The following is a 17181-nucleotide window of genomic DNA, read 5'->3' on the forward strand; positions in this document are numbered from 1 at the left end:
TAACATAATTAAAACAATCCATACTAATTAAATTCTATCATTAATATTAATATTCATTTAAATCTTGAACATTTTACACATTACTTTTCAAATAAGTATCCTACTTCTATGGGAACACTTATAAACTTTCCATAATTACTTCCCTCCCACTTCACTTATATTTTATAAAACATTGAGTAGTTAAAATGTTCCCATTCCTTCCTAATTCAGTTATCTCATTTATTTCATTTCATTTATTTTGTTCACAAAAATTTCACTAAATTACACAGACTATTTTATTCCTCTTTTTAATCATATGTTGTTTCCAATTTCCTAACATTATTTCTATTACAAATATAACAATACAATCTTATGTACCTTTACAGAACCCCCTTTTCAGTTAAATATTCACCCATTATCTCTGAATAAATCCTGTTTCTTTACATCTAGCTCCAGATCTTTGTAACTTCTCTTCCCTTTCTTCTTCTCTCTCCCCTTTTTACCCCCATCTCTCCACCTCCATTTCCCTCTTCTGTATTCCCCCTTTCTGTTGTTTTCCAACATTATATCCCCTTTTCACATTATTTTTCCCTTTTTTGGCTTTTTTTTTAGGTCTTAAATTCTCCATTCTCTTTCCCCTTTCTTCCCCAAATAGAATTACTTGTTCATTAAAAATGGCTTCTTCTTTATCCCAATCTTCTTGTTGTGCATTCCTTTCTTGCTGTTTCTTGTAAACACCAATCGCCATTTCTAAGAATTGAAAAGTAGAGCCAAAAGAGCCCTTCCCTTCTTGTTCCTCTTCTTTATATTTTTTAAATTCGATTTTCAGTTCATCCAGTTCATTCAGTCCATCCAGAAGTAATGCCATTGTAGAATGTTTTTTTAAAGCAACCAGCCAATTATTTTTAGTCAATCAATCAAATATGATTTCCAAAAATCCCAAAGTCACCAAACAATCCAAATACACACAAGCTGTTTCTTTTAACACTTTCTTCTTTTTTCACTTTCTCTTCTTGGGGTTACTATTTAGTTGCAAAATTCCAGTTAAAATGTATCCTTTAGAAGTCTTGTTAAGATTTAACTTTAAGTTCTTTTAAATTCCAAGCAGTCTCCTCCTTCCAAGTTCTGCTCTTATTCTTTTCCTCTCCCTTCCCACTTATAACAAAAAAAAAAAGCTTTTTTAATATTCAGAAATCTTTATTGTCCCTTTGGCATTTAATTAAATTTCCAGCTTAATTACCTGTTAGTGCCAAAGTGGATTTTTCTGATTTCTTTATTCAGATCTTCTCGTTATCAGCATGAGGAAGGAGAGTGAAAAAAAAACTTTCCCTTTTCACTTTCGTTCGCTGCTTCCGACTCTTCTTTGGGAGCGATGTATCTTTGGCAAAAATTAAATTCCAGGGTACCTTAGTTGTTACTTTTTGTCCCGGTCAGCCAAAACCTTTCACTTCTTAACTTCCTCTTGCACTTTCTTTTCTGGCTGAGTGCTTCTTTGAGGCGGCCATTTCTGACTGCCACTCTTACCGCCTTCGGAAAAGGGAGTTTAGCCAGCTGAGGAGGAAAGATGCGGCTTCCCTTGACCCTGCCAGTTCTCCCCTATCTTCACCACCTCTATGGGGTGGCTTAGCCCCGAAGCCGGCTGGCTTGGGGCATTCCAGCGGCGAGCGCAGGCAGAAACCATGCACAATCGCGGATTCCTGCCTGCCTCCGAAGCGCTGCAAACCGGAACTACCAGATGGAGTCTAGTCTCTTCTTGAAAGCTTGGTTGGCCAAGAGTCCAATTTGCGATCATGTGACCAAGGGCATGCCACAAGAATCCGTCTTAGGCCCAGAACTCTTCAATATCTTCATATATGACTTAGATGAAGGAATAGAAGGGGAACTTACCAAATTTGCAGATGATACTAAACTGGCAGGAATAGCCAACATCCTGGATCTTGAGGTGATTGGCTCAAGATGGATCTTGACAGACTAGAACACTGGGCCCTGTCTAACAAAATGAAATTAAATGTAGAGAAAACTACAGTCTTAACAGGGATACAATCGAGATCAAGGGAGGTACTAATACCACTCTATAAAGCCTTAGTAAGACCACACCTAGAGTACTGCATCCAGTTTTGGTCACCACACTTGTTGCTCTTCTCTGTACTTTTTCTAGAGTCTCAACGTCTTTTTTATAGTGTGGTGAACAAAACTGGAATGCAGAATTCCAAGTGTGGTCTTACTAAGGCTTTATAGTGTGGCATTAGTACCTCACTTGATCTTGAATGTATGTTACTACTATCTGGTTCAGGATGGGTAGCAAAGGCATATTTTCTCAAACTTGGCAACTTTTAAGATGTGGACTTTAGCTCCTAGAATTCCCCAGCTAGTATGGCTGACTGAGGAATTCTGGGAGTTGAAGTCCACCCTTCTTAAAGTTGCCAAATTTGAGAAAGAATGGCCTATATCCATGATGGCGAACCTATGGCACGTGTTCCACAGGTGGCACGCAGAGCCGTTTGTGCTGGCACGCGAGCCGCAGGCAAACTTACCTCACTGCGCATGCCTGCACCTTACAGTGATTTTCGGCTGGTTTGAGGCCTTTTTCGATCTGCCAGAGGCTTGAAAAAAGTCTCTGCGGGTTTTGCAGGACGAATAATAGGCCCGTTTTGTCACTTCCTGTAAACACTGGAAGTGACAAAATGGGCCTATTATTTGTCCTGCAAAGCCTGCATTTTTCAAGCCTTTGGGAGGCTGAAAAAGGCCTGAAACCAGCCGAAAAGCAGCTGTGAGACGCAGTGCAGTTAAGGGGGAGAGATTGCGCACACATGCGCAGGGGGAGGGGGAGGCGCATTGCTTTATGGGTACTGGCACGTGAGTGCGCGCGCGCAAGCGCGCACTCAATTTTTGACACAGGAGCCCGAAAAGGTTAGCCACCACTGGCCTATATGGAGATTCTTGCTCAACCAGGCAGTGGTTGTCTCAAAGGTGCTTTTTTTCCAAAAGGCAGCTGGACTTTAAAAAAAAATAAAAATCTTTCACTTCTCATCCAAGAATCTTCTTCAGCGAGACGTTTTCAAGAAAAAACCCCCAAGAAAGTCCAGTTGTCTTTTGGAAAAAGCACCTTCGGGACTACCCTACATCATATAACGGGCTGAACTATACAGATAGTTCTCAACTTACAACAGTTCATTTAGTGACCAAAATTGCACTGAAAAAAAGTGACTTAGGACCGTTTTTCAGAGTTACAACCTTTGCAGCATCTCCATGATCACATGATCAAAATTCAAATGCTTGGCAACCATTTCATATTTATGACCATTGCAGTGTTCATGTGATTATTAATATTTTTTTTTAAAGAAAATTTTAATTTTTAATAGCAAACATAAACAAACACAAACATAAAACAACAAATCAAAACTTTCTTTCAGTCGTACAGTGTGTCGGTTGGTATATAACTCTTGTGCAGTCTCTCCCTCTTAAATAATATTGAAATTCATGTTATATAGATCAACTATTCATTTCATATTACATTATTATTAAACCATCATTAGACTTTTAGTTGCAAATTCACACCATCCTTTGCGAGCAAATCTCAACTTTTATAAATCCTAATTCATATTATAAGTCCTTTCTTAATATACAATTATAACATATCATTTCATTGTATTATATTTACTATTGTCTTATGTTTATATTTCATTTCTCTATTTTCTTATCTTACCAATGATAAAATAAATCCCATATTTTATAATATTCTTTTTCTTCTTGCTCTCTGATTGCTAATGTCAATCGATTCATTTCTGCACATTCCATTATTTTCTTTATCACCTCTTCTATCATTTTTCCATTTTTGAGCAAATGCAATTCTAGCTGCTGTTAGAACATTAACAATCAAATATATCAATTCTCTACTGTATCCTTCAAGCAAGATACCCAATAAAAATATCTCTGGTTTCAAGTCTATATGTTGCTTTGTCATTTTTTCCAACCATGTATGAATTTTAGTCCAGTATCTTTTGGCTTCCACACACATCCAGGGGTCATGTGATTACTGATCCCCTTTTGTGACCAGCAAAGTCAACGGTGAAGCCAGAGTCATTTAACAACCGTGTGCCTAATTGAACAACTGCAGTGATTCATTTAACAACGGCTTCAAGAAAAGTCATAAAATGAGGCAGAACGCGCTTAACAAATTTCTCAGGTAGTGTGATGACCCGGGGCGTGGCACAAAGGTAACACAGTCAAATAAGCAAGAAGAGTCCCTTTAATACCTCCAATTTGGCCTGCAATGTCCAGTTATCATCGGCTGGAGAAAAACTCTCCCAAGAACAGCCTTTAAGTGGAGGAAATTCAGTCTGAAAACGAAGTACATGCAAACTAACTAAAAATCCACACAAACCATGCTGCAGTAATTAACTTGACAGGGCAGGAGAAGGAATTGCCGACTTGAAAGCACAGCAAAGCACACACATTTGGGAACATGCCAGGAACCCAGATAAGCCTCCACGATACCAGATAATTCACAATTTGCTCCCAACAGTTTGCTGTACGCAGCTTCCCTTTTTAAACACTGTGTTCCCAGCTGCGGCTAATGAAGGGAATCAGGGCCCTTTCCTCCCCCGTAAGCCATGCAACCCATGTTGCTCCCTTCTCCATTCCTCCCTGTGTGCCCTAGGATGAAGAGGGGGTGGGCCTGGGTCTTCCTCCAAATTCTATCTCCTTTGCTCTACCTCTCCCCTGCCCTGTCCAGCTGGACTTTGCCCTTCCCCAGTTTCTTCCATAGCCAATGGAGCCACATTCCCACTCCCTGTCAGCTGCTCGGCCTCCCCCTCCAAATCAGATTCCGACAGGGGCATGACAGGTAGCAACATCCATTTTGGGCTCCACCGTAGGGGTAAGTCCACTTGCCCTCAAACCCGCTTCGGATTTTCCATTCCTTTCCTCCCTAAGAATTAACTTCCCACCTCAGAAGCTTTTCGACTTGTTGAAATGCCTTTCTTCCGAGGATTCGATTTTCCCGCTGGGAGAGCTCCGGCATAAGGATACGGACAACTGCTTGAAAGCTGGATCTTTTTATTTTTCAGGAAGGCGGGGGACAGCGAGAAGTCTGCGTTCCTGGGCTAGCTAGCTTCTTATGGTAAGTCCCTGGTTTTTTATACCCTTTTCTCCCTTTGTAAGTTGATTTTGTGTGAATGTTTGTATTTGTGCTTAATGTTTCAAATCCTGTTTGAGTTTGTCTTTATTCCCGCCGGAGGGCAAACTCCGCAGGGTGGTTAGATTGTATTATCGTTTTTTTCTAATCTCTTTTAGCTTTATAATGTTTTTTTTTTTCATATTTGTTTTGTGGCAATCTCCTGTCTGTCTCTTTTGTAATTTATATTTTTTTGTGTCTTTTGTCTCTTTGTTTTGCTTATTTGGTATGTCCTGTGTTTGTAAGGGTTTCCTTTTCTTATTTGTCTAGTTTTCTTAATTACTTAGGCTTTTGTCTATAGGGATTCTTTAATACCTTTTATTTGATTCCTTTTCCTATGTAAGTTTTTTTTTAATGGCTGGCCTGATGTTCCCCTTGGGCTTTTCCTGTTTGAGTGACACTACTGTCTTTGTGAAGTTCCCTTTCCACAGACTTCTGTTATGTGATCCGGTCCACTAGGCAAAGGTTTGGGGGGAAAAACACTAAAGTGGGCAAGATATTGCAACCCGCTTTGATTCCAATCAATCAGAATAGAGCCGGAAGGGACCTTGGAGGTCTTCTAGTCCAGCCCCCTGGGGAACACAAGTGGGCAAACGGCTGCAGCTGCCCATCGAGCATCAATGGATCCCTCGCAGTGTAATAGAATATAATTCTTGATTCTGTATTGGCCAAGGGTGATTGGACACACAAGGGATTTGTCTTCGGTGTAATCCTGACCGTGCAAAGTGTTGCCAAAGTGTCTCTCTCTCACACACACACACACCCTTTAACGCAGCCGGGTCTTCCAGAGAGCGAAAGTTGGGCAAGCATTTAAATAATAATAACCACAATAATAATTGCATTTAACAGGTGGGGGGGATGGCCTTTCGCAGGTTGAGCGGCGCTCCAAGGGGTTAAATCCAGAGAGGCAGGGAGTCCCACGTCCTAGAAAGGCCGAGCAAAGGCTGGGGGTTTGCGGGGGTTTGCTTCGTGCCGCCAGGGGAGTCTTTGCAGCCGGACTGGTGGAAAAAAAAGGGATGGGGAGATCGCCGTGCATGGGGGGAAAAGTGAGTGGCGCAGCGGGGCTAGGAGGGTGGATTCCTCCCTCCCTCCCTTCCCCCACCAGCTGGGATCCCGGCGGGCCCTTTGCGCCGCGAAATAAAACCCCTTCCCCCCCTTTTTTTTTTGCAAAATTGGACCTTCGGTTCGGTTCTGCTCCGGGCTGGATCGGTTCTGCCCAGCCAAAGCGCGGCGGGTTACGATCGCGACCCAGCTCGTCCGGAGGGCGCCTGGTTGGGGAAAGCTGGGGCAGATGCGCCCTCTGGGGAACCAGGGAAGGCGGCGGGCACGGGTCCCTGGCCTGGAAAAGTGGAGTGCAAATTAGGTGTGTGTGTGTGTCTGTGTACACAAACACACACGCATACGCACACACACAAAGATGCAGGATGGATTTGGAGATGATTAGGACAAGCACCACGGATTGCAAAAACAGCCCATCAGTTCAAAGGAAGCAGGGAGTCACATATTTTGGGTGTGTCAATCAAGCAAATGTCAGACCAAACACAAACCAACCCACCCTATCTATCTACCTACCTACCTATCTAGCTACCTACCATCTATCTATGTTATCTAACTACCTACCTATCTATCTTAACATCATCTTATCTTGTCTGACTATCTTATCTACCCACCTACTTACCTACCTATCATCTATCTATCTTATCATCTTGGCTGTCTAGCTTATCTTTATCTATCTGTCTGTCTGTCTATCTATCTATCTATCTATCTATCTATCTATCTATCTATCTATCTATCTATCTATCTATCTATCTATCTATCTATCTATCTATCTATCTATCTATCATCTATATATATAGGCACTCAGTCCTGTGGTGCTTTGCAGCATTTCCAAGCTGTGGGGTTTTCAAGTTAGGATCAAGTTAGGATTTCACCTTGACTGCCTGTGGAAATCACTTGTGGCTCTTCCAAAAGGAGTCTGTATTTTCTTGGATCCAGTTTCCTGCTGTCCACCATGGCTTCTTCTTCCACCCTCAATCAACTATGCCAAAAATTGGGTGGGTTGGTTTGTGTTTGGTCTGACATCTGCTTGATTGACATCCCCAAAATATATGACTCCCTGCTTCCTTTGAAACTAAGACTGATGGGCTGTTTTTGCAATCCGTGGTGCTCCTCCTAATCCTTTCCAAATCCATCATACAATGGCATCTTCCTTGCCTTGCTCACTGTGTAAATTTCACAAGCCTTTGGCTCAGTTGGAAAGAGGCCAGTGTTTCTCAACTTTGAAAAGTTTAAGCTGGGTGGACTTCAACTCCCAGAATTCCTCAGTCTGTTAACATGCTTGTGCAGAATGGCTGGGGAATTCTGGGAGTTGAAATCCACACGTCTTTAAATTCCCCAGGTTGAGCTGTATCTGGACAGCAAAATCTATGTCTTCCTATCTTTGCACTTATATCTAGCCTAGGACCAGGTGATAAGAAGCGGTGCCTTTGCAAAGTTATAAATAAGCATATTAATTTTCATCATGGCCACTTTTCAAGTTGCACGTGCGATAGCTAATTTCATGTTTGAAGCAAGGAGGAGAACGGGGTTCTTTGAATAACTATGCATAGTTTTTTTAAATAGGCTCTGTAAATTTAATAATACAGCTTTATAATTTTGCCATCCTAATACAAATGTTTATTTTTAATCATTGTGCCAAACTTTTTGGGGATTCTCCTCGTGTCCCTCCCAGGTTGTTGTCCTTTGTCTCTGAATGTTTTGCCGGGTGCCACCATCTTGGTGAAGATCTCCAAGGATGAAAAGGGAAGAAGAAGGGATGCTTAGTTGTCTGCCAGGAGAGCCATCCAAACCAGCTGGAGAAATCCTTCACAGGGTCATCGTAGATTGCAAGACCAGAGTGGACTTCAGAGGACGAGGCAAATCTCTGGATGGAGATACGGGGAGATCCTGTGGACAGGCCATCCTGCCTCAGGTGAAGGGAGAATCAGAAGAGGATCTAACCCAGAACTGGGAAGTCCAATGGAAGACTTTTTTGAGGACCATGGAGTCCTCTCACTCGGACTGGGGAATGACCCATTTCCCAGAGGACCCTTCCTTGTGGGAAGATGCCAAGACCTTCCTGGGCTCCTTCGAGCAAGTAGCTGAGGCTTGTTGCTGGCCCAGGGAGCAGTGGGTAGCCCGGCTCTTGCCCGCCCTCAATGGAGAAGCCAGGCAGGCCTTCGATAAACTGGAATCTGGAGGCCGAGAGGATTATGGGAAAGTGAAGGCGGCCATCTTGCGAGAGGAGGCTCTAAGCAGAGAGAAGATTCGCCGGCGCTTCCGGCAGTTTAGCTACTGGCAGGCCGATGGGCCAAGAGCCGTCTATGCCCAACTGCGGGATCTCTGCCGCCAGTGGCTGAAGACCGAGAAGCACAGCAAAGAGCAGATTGTGGAATTGCTGGTCTTGGAACAATTTCTGGCTATCCTCCCCCCGGAAATGCGGAGCTGGGTGTGTGAATGCAGCATGGAGACCTGTGCCGAGGCCGTGGCCCTGGTGGAGGATTTCCTCTCAAGGCAGCAAGAGGCTCGGAGGCAAGAAAAGCAGGTGAGTTTGACCTGTGGGCTGTGCTCTTCCCCAAAATTGTGGGGTCTGCAAAGGGGTGCTTTTGGCTTAGAAACAGGACAGGAGTCCTGATTTTGTGATTTCTGTTCATGCATTCAGTGCAAGGGTGGGATTCAACCGGTGTTACTATCGCTTCGGTGACTACGTTTTGCGCGGCAAGGCTTCCTGAGGGCAAGGCTTCTTGAGACCATAATTAAGCCCACACTTAGTCCAAACAACTCTTGTTTTATTTCAACGCTGGGAATTATGTGCATTCCCAGCCCGTAATGAGTCCCAAACAGTCTCTCAAGATAAGCACCCACCTTTCTCTCCTTTGAATTGCTGCCAACAACTAAAGTGCCAAATTAACTGAAAAAAGCCAAACGAAGTACAAAGTCCACACAGAGCTTCAAGGTTTAACACAAACAGAGCAAACGACCTTGCTTCCTGCAAAGGTTTCTCTACCTTTGCATGTCCTTTATACCTTATGGGAGGGGCCAAACACCTCCAAGCCTTACTCCCGAGTTGCTCCTTTTGTCTTAGCTGCTCTTGCCTTCTGGCAGCTCTGCGCACACGCGCACTGGGAATAGGCTCCCCTTATTCCTCTGCCTCGCTGCTGCCAGATTCTGGAGGCTCCGGAGTCAGCATACAACTCCCAGATGGTCCTGGCCCCATCTCTGCATTGGACACAGGACCCTCGTCCGAGTCCTCCCCAGACTCCTGGACTGGTCCCCATTCTTCCCCACTGTCCAATTCTGCTGCCATCTGCACAGGCTGCCAGCGAACCACAACTCATGTCTCTGCAAACTAGCCTCATGAGTGAAACCTCCGATTGCAGAGACAAGCTAACAGCTTTCCTCCAATCATGAGGCTTACGTAACTGGCGTTGCAGCTGATCCTGTAGCCAGTGCCCAGGATGTGACAGGGAGTGGTAATGTCGGAGCGTTCTGAACCCATAAAAATGTCAGAAAACAAAAAAATAAATAAATACTGGTACCTAAAAGTGAAATAAATGCAAAATAAATGTCTTCTATTTTTACTCTGCAAAATAAATGTCTTCTATTTAATGTTTAAAATATTGATTTCTGAATTTTGGGTAATTTTGGGTAAGAATTTTTGGGTAATTTTGCATTCTATACATGGAGGCGTCTTATACATGGAGAAATATGATATCCACAACCCTTTAAAGCAGCTGCGTCTTTTCCTGGAACTGCACAGTTTTAGTAGATAGACTCTATGAAAACTAAGCTTTTGCAGACTTAACACTTGATCTTCCAAAGAAGATCTTTAGGGTTCAGCAAACCCCTCCATTCTAGTTTCTAGTTTGTTCAGTTTACTTTATCGTCATTGCACCTCGTACAATGAAATTAAATGCCATCTTCAGTGTACGTTATGACTATAAAAATAAAACACAAACGCACATCCTACGCATTTATACATTGAATTGAACACCCCTGATATTGCATTAATATTGCACTATACAGTAGAATTCAACAGAGCTACTGCCCTGGGATAGAAGCTGTTTTTCAGCGTATTTGTCCTTGTTTTTATTATCCTGTACCGTCTGTTGGATGGTAATAGTTCAAAAAAAAGGGTGCCCAGGGTGAGATGGATCTCTAAGAATGTTTTGAACCTTCTTAAAGCAGCGGGAGCTATAAAGCTCTTCCAAAGAGGGGAGAAGGCAACCTATGATCCTCTGGGCAATGACGTGCTTTCCTAGCTGCCACTGTGCAATTGGCAAACCATACAGAGGTGCAGTAAATTAAGATACTCTCTATGATGCAGCGGTAGAAGGTTCCCAGTAGTTTTTCATTCAGTTGTTGCTTTCTGAGAAGTCTCAGGTAGTATAACCTCTGCTGGGCACCCTTTTGACCAGGGCTGCAATGTGGGCACCCCAGGTCAGGTCCTCTTTTAGGGTAACACCCAGAAACTTAAAACTGGCCCCTTGCTCCACTCGGTCTCCATTGATAAGCAAGGGCTGGATGTCTAATCTGATCTTATGGGTGGAGTTCCAAGTATGGCACCAAGCAGGGAAAAGGATCGGAGTGTACTATTTAACACCACCATCTGTGACTTGTTCCTTTTTTTGGATATCCTAGAGCGTCTTGGAGGAAGCCCAGGCTGTTTTTTCCTGGACTCCAGCTGAGCCCGGACAGAGGGCTCTCTATGTCGAATCAACGCTGGAAGAGAGTGATGGACAGGCCACCTTGTTAGGTAAGGAGCACGCTGTTTGAATATCCCAGTTCTCCAATCTACGGAGGGTCTTTATCACACTGCGGTATTTCCTCTGCCATAAGAAAGCTGCGGAACTTCTCTCTTCCTGAAAATTAGCAGGATCCTGGCGGAAACAGATAGATAACAGGTAACAGATAATCAGAGTTGGAAGGGACCTTGTAGGTCATCTAGTCCAACCCCCCGCCCAAGCGGGAGACCCTACACCATTTCTGACAAATGGCAGCCCAATCTCTTCTTGAAAGTCTCCAGTGATGGCGCTCCCACAACTTCCAAGGGCAAAGCTGTTCCATGGGTTAATTGTTCTCCCTGTCAGAAAGTTTCTCCTTATTTCCAGGTTAAATCTCTCCTTGTTCAGTTTCCATCCATTATTCCTTGTCTGGCCTACAGGCGCTTTAGAAGATAGCTTGACCCCTTCCTCCCTGTGGCAGCCCCTCAAATATTGGAAGACCGCTATCATGTCTCCCCTGGTCCTTCTCTTTACTAGACTAGCCAAGCCCAGTTCCTGCAACCGTTCATTGTGTGTTTTAGCCTCCAGTCCTCCAGTCCTCTAATCATCCTGGTTGCTCTTCTCTGCACTTTTTCTAGAGTCTCAACATCTTTTTTATAATGTGGTGACCAAAACTGGATGCAGTACTCTAGGTGTGGACTTACTAAGGCTTTATAGAGTGGTTGATCTTGATTGTATCCCTCTGTTAATGCAACTTAGGATTGCATTAGCTTTTTTGGCGGCTGCTGCACACTACTGGCTCATATTTAGCTAGTTGTCCATTCAGACAACGGAGGCAGTGGTGTATTAACCATTAAGCAGACTAAACACGTGCTTAGAGCACCAGGCCCAAAGGGAGCACCACAAAAACTTTTATGTAGCCTAAGCTTGGTTTCTTTTGTACAGTATGTGCAAAAGAGGAGGGCACCAAGATTCTTCAGTGCTTAGGACACCAGTGAGCCTTAATCTGCCACTGAATGCAGGAGAGAAATTCAGACAGCTGCCTGTCTAAGATGGTTTCACCTGAACATCAATTGCCTCTGTTTTCCAACAAGGTCTAGCAATAGAATCAAAACTAGAATTCTTTATTGGCCAAGTGTGATTGGACACACAAGGGATTTGTCTTCGGTGCATAAGCTCTCGGTGTACCTAAAAGATGTAAGTGATAAATCATGATCGTAGTCATCATAAAGACATTCATCATGAATCATTAGGTACAACACTTAGTCATAGTCATAGGATACAAATCTTACAAAGGTTGTGTTCTCTTGCTTTGAAATATTTTAAGGACCAGATGAGCAGCCAACTGTGGAGGATGGTTTAGCTCAGTGGTCGCCAACTGGTGATCCACGAGAAAATTTTGGTGGTCCATAGAAAAATGTCACCCCCAAAGCAATTAATCCAGGCTGCATGGGAACACAAGGCTGCGCCGCCCACATGGCCCGTGGGAACACAAGGCTTGTATCACTTGCATTACGAACAACACGAGGTAGTGAGGGGAGGGGGGAAAGGGTGAAGGGGGAGAATTTGCCCCACTCGCCTCGCCTGGCCACTATGGGCTGCTTCTTTCCACTTCTTTCTTCTTCTGCTTTTGGCTGCACACAAGGAAAGCAGCAAAGGTCTTTCTTTCTCTCCCCCAAACTCTGCCAGAAATGAGTCTTTGGGACCCTGCAAGGCCTCCTGCTCCAAGAGGCTGCACCGGCACAACAAGTCTTACAAAGACTCGTTTCTGGCAGAGTTTGGGAGAGAGAAAGAAAGACTTCTGCTGCATCTGCTGCTTTCCTTGCATGAAGCCAAAAGTCTCTCTCTCTCTCTCTCTCCCCTTGAGAATGGAGCTGGAGACGGTATCCTGCGATCCCAAATAAAGAATGATCGATTGGTAGGAAAACGGGGTGGGGAATTTTCCTGCAGACTTTTTTTGGGGATTTTCCCAGGGTCTCTGGTCCGCGGGATTTAATATTATGAGTTTGGTGGTCCCTGAGGTCCAAAAGGTTGGTGACCTCTGCTCCAAGCCATTATAGAGATACTGTGTGGGAACTAGTTTTAGTTTACTTTACTTTACTGTCATCGCACCTTGTACAATGACATTAAATACCATCTTCAGTGAACTATAAAAATAAAACACAAACATACATCCTTCACATTCTATACAACTAAAAAGGTCATCTAGTCTAGCTCTTTGACAAAAGTCAGTTGCCTGCTGCTACAGGTTTCCTAAGAGACAGTATCATTAACGGTAGTCTCAAAGGGTTTTTTTTTTTTCAAGAGGCAACTGGACTTTCTGTTTGAAGACATTTCGCTTCTCATCCAAGAAGCTTCTTCAGCTCTAACTGGATTCCATTTCCCACCATCCAGCCAGAGTTGAAGAAGCTTCTTGGATAAGAAGCAAAACCTCTTCAAAGAAAAAACAGAAAGTCCAGTTGCCTCTTGAAAAATAGCCCCTTTGGGACAACCATGATCTCGATGACTGAAAATCTGTGTAGTCATATCATTAATGGTATTTGTGTCCGTAGCTCATAGGCATTACTCAACGGCCATTCTGAACGTAGAGTAACGAGATAGGTGAGGTCAACAGTTTCTTCTTCTTACTGACTGAAATACTTGTCTACCATTAGAAATGTAGAAATTAACTCATTCATCTGTATTGCTTTTTTGTTATCTGCTGCAGGAAGTCCACTCTTACCCCAAAGTGAGGTTTGTTGGCTGGGAGAGAAAAACAAGACATTTTTTCAGAGTTCAGAAGAAGCGAAACCTCCAGGTAAACAGGCATCTGCCTTCTTTAACAATTGTGATTGCCGTGAGATACAAGTGAATTGGGGGTTTCGCTCACGTTAAGAGTCGGATGCCCCTGAATATATATGTAAAATTATAAATTTTATAACCTCTCATAATTTGAAATCTCATGCTTATGCAAGAAGCCACATGACAGGAGATTAAATGCAGACCAAAATAGGATGTTAGAAAAATAATAAAATAATAAAAATACTAAATTGCACACTACCACAGGCATTATAATACTCTCTAAGATACAGAATGTTATAAAATGAGATTGACTGATTCACGAAAGATAGGTTAATTAGTAATTCACAGCCAGGATCAATGTTTAAGTTAGCTAAGAAAACTTAAACTAGGTTTAGTCAATCAGGAAAAGTTGGTGAATTCCCACTAGATCTTTGGGGTTAAAATCCTTCTAAAATCACTCCTTTTCTTAAAGCAGGGCCTACATGAAAAACTAAGCAAGCTCACAATAGGGGGAAAAAAAACCTCACCCCACAGATTCTCCTAATCGCTTTGACAATCCTGTATTTTTTTTGTCTTGGGATTGGAGTTTGGAGCTTGGAGTTTGGAGCTTGGAGTAGGGTTGCTACATGGATGGGAGACCATCAAGAAATCACAGGGCTGCTGATTAGATTTGAAATTTTTTTTAAAAAAAAGAATTGTGGATAAATTCATGAATCAAAAAGAGGTTTGGCCTACACACATTGTCTCCTTAGAAATAAATGTAAGAATGGTCTTGGTGAATTGAATATTTCTGATTTAATATTTAGTAATATACAAACACATATTTTGAACATCATTCTTTTTTGTTTGAATTTTTTTTATTTTTACAACGAAAACAACAAATAAAAGCCATCTTTCAGTTATACAGCGTATTTTGAATGTCATTCTGTTACAAGGTGAAACACTAAATCTGAAATATAAATTTTGGTCACCACACTGTAAAAAAGAGGTTGAGACTCTAGAAAAAGTACAGAGAAGAGCAACCAGGATGATTAGGGGACTGGAGACTAAAACATATGAAAAATGGTTACTGGAACTGGGCCTGGCTACTCTAGTGAAGACAAGGACCAGGGGAGACATGATAGCAGTCTTCCAATATTTGAGGGGCTGCCACAGAGAGGAAGGGGTTAACCTATTTCTAAAGTACCCGAAGGCCAGACAAGGAATAATGGATGGAAACTGAACAAGGAGAGATTTAACCTGGAAATAAGGAGAAACTTTCTGACAGTGAGAACAATCAACCAATGGAACAGAAGTTGCCCTCGGAAGTTGTGGGAGCGCCATCACTTGAGACTTTCAAGAAGAGATTGGACTGCCATTTGTGAGAAATGGTGTAGGGTCTCCAACTTGGGCAGGGGGTTGGACTAGATGACCTACAAAGTCCCTTCCAACTCTGATTAACTGTAATCTGTAAATCAGAAATATTCAATTCACTAGGACCATCATCTTATTTAGTACTAAGGAGACGGTGTATGTAAGAGAATCACTGCAGTTGTTCAGTTAGTAACATGGTTGTTAAGTGATCTGATGTCCCCTTTGACTTTGAACAGTCATTAAACCAACTGTTGTAAGTCGAGAACTAACTGGATTTCATTTTGGTCTCTCTCTCTCTCTCTCTCCCTTCTCCAGAAGGTGTCTCCGAGAAAGAAGATGGAGGTGAAACACGCCAAGGGTTAGAAAGAGCCAGATGCGAAGGCCTGAGAGAAATCGCCTGGAATCCAGACGGTTCACAGATGCAGGAAGGTGCAGATGCAGGAAGGGCGGGAGAAAAGGCTAAATCTGTGTCGGATCGGACCGCTGATGTGGACGAGGTTCCATTTCCTCAGGAAAAGCAGCGGAAGAAGAGGAAAAACCAGTGCCTCGTTGTCATCCCAGAAGAGAGACCCAGTAAAAACTCAGCCTTCGGGAAGGGGGTCCCCCTCTATCAAAGACTCCATAGCCGAGAACTGCCCCATAAATGCCTGGACTGCGGAAAGGGCTTTGGTCATAAAGCGAACCTTACATCCCACCAGAGAGTCCACCGGCTGGAGAAGCTCTACGACTGCTCCAACTGTGGCAAGACTTTCCTTCGTAAGTCCATCTTGGAGATGCACTTGAGGATGCACACGGGCCAGAAGCCCTTCAGCTGCTCTGACTGCGGCCTAAGCTTAAGCGCCCATTCGAGCCTCGTCAGGCATCAGCGGATCCACACCCGGGAGAAACCCTACAAGTGCTCCGAGTGCGAGAAGAGCTTCAGTCAGAACTCGGACCTGATCCGGCATCAGCGGCTCCACACGGGGGTCAAACCCTATCGGTGCCCTGAATGCGGGAAGAGCTTCAGCCGGGGAGATTGCCTGGCTACCCATCAGAAAATCCACGTGGGGAAAGAGCAAGGCGGGAATCAGACCGTAGCAAAGGCTTTTGTGATCAATCAAGTCCTCTTCAGCACTTGAGAATTTTTCTCAAACAGCCTCAAGCAACGCTTGCAAAAGGAGAAGCGACATTCAATCTTTTTCAGAATAAAAGTGACACAATTTTTCAAGAGTGTATGGGTGGGTTAAATTTATCATTTATGTCATGCCCCTGTCAAGAGTCTGAATCCAAGAAGAAAGATGAACAGCTGACAGGCGTGGGAGTGTGGCTCCATTGACTGTGGAGGAAACTGGGGAAGGGCAAAGTCTGGCTGGGCAGAGCAGGGAAGAGGTAGAACAAGGGAGAGGCAGTTCAGAGGAAGACCCAGGCCCACCCCCTCTTCATCCTAGGGCACGCAGGGAGGAATGGAGAAGAGAGCAATGTGGGTTGCGTGGCTTATGGGGGAGGAAAGGGCCCTGATTCCCTTAATTAGCCATACCTGGGAAGAGAATTTAAAAGAAATGCATGCTGAGTGCAGCATCTGCTGGGAACAAACGTTTGTTGACTTTGGTTATCTGTGTTCCTGGCAACCTCCCAACTGTGTTGAATTACTACCGTTCCTTCACGTCTGGAATTCCTTCTCTTGCCCTGCCAGACTAATTACCTCATCTTGCCTTGGTTGGACTTATAGTTACAGTTTTTGTTGACCATGTTTTGGATTTGATTCTCTGCAGCCAAGGGCTGTTCACGGGAGAGTTTTTCTCCAGCCAGAAGGTAACCAGGACATTGAGGGCAAAGTTGGAGCTAATAATGGGACTCCTACTGATTATCTGACTGTGTTGCCTTTGTGCCACACCCCGAGTCATCACAATTTAAATCAGAATGCAGTTGTTTTTCTCTCATCAAATAACCCCCTAAGTGAGAAATCACAAGAGTCAATCTTTTTTTCTTTTTGAAGACAGTTGAGTGAGTGCAGCTCACACTTCACCATCTTAATAAAGTTGTGTAAATGCTGGGATGGTAATAAAAGCCTTTTAAGAGAAATCTTAAACATCTGGAACATCTGTGTCAGCGTTTCTCAACCTTAGCAACTTTAAGATGGATGGACTTCAA

The 17181-nt window shown here is 43.5% G+C and overlaps 1 protein-coding gene across 2 annotated transcripts; it reads left to right on the forward strand.

Annotated features, from left to right (window-relative positions):
• The first annotated feature begins 6046 nt into the window (after positions 1–6046).
• Positions 6047–17112, forward strand: LOC113424459 (uncharacterized). Of its 2 annotated transcripts, XM_087953058.1 has the most exons (5): positions 6047–6201; positions 7887–8738; positions 10835–10949; positions 13625–13714; positions 15367–17112. In XM_087953058.1, the coding sequence occupies exons 2-5, from the start codon at positions 7950–7952 to the stop codon at positions 16167–16169; spliced, it is 1797 nt and encodes a 598-aa protein (XP_087809184.1). In that variant the 5' UTR covers positions 6047–6201; positions 7887–7949; the 3' UTR covers positions 16170–17112. The 2 variants fall into 2 exon arrangements, with proteins under 2 accessions (XP_087809184.1, XP_087809185.1); XM_087953059.1 differs by lacking the exon at positions 13625–13714 and having other exon boundaries at positions 6066–6201.
• The last annotated feature ends 69 nt before the right edge of the window (positions 17113–17181 follow it).

This window comes from Notechis scutatus, chromosome 2, assembly GCF_049901735.1.
Source record: "Notechis scutatus isolate UNSWTSFEM ecotype Mainland chromosome 2, rNotScu1.2, whole genome shotgun sequence".
Taxonomy (NCBI): domain Eukaryota; kingdom Metazoa; phylum Chordata; class Lepidosauria; order Squamata; family Elapidae; genus Notechis; species Notechis scutatus.

Excerpts from the sequence above, each read along its gene's own strand:
- LOC113424459 (XM_087953058.1), top strand. The coding sequence starts at position 7,950 with ATGAAAAGGGAAGAAGAAGGGATGCTTAGTTGTCTGCCAGGAGAGCCA. Across the intron at positions 8,739-10,834 it reads CTCGGAGGCAAGAAAAGCAG|AGCGTCTTGGAGGAAGCCCA; the intron begins GTGAGTTTGACC and ends TGGATATCCTAG. Across the intron at positions 13,715-15,366 it reads AGAAGAAGCGAAACCTCCAG|AAGGTGTCTCCGAGAAAGAA; the intron begins GTAAACAGGCAT and ends TCCCTTCTCCAG.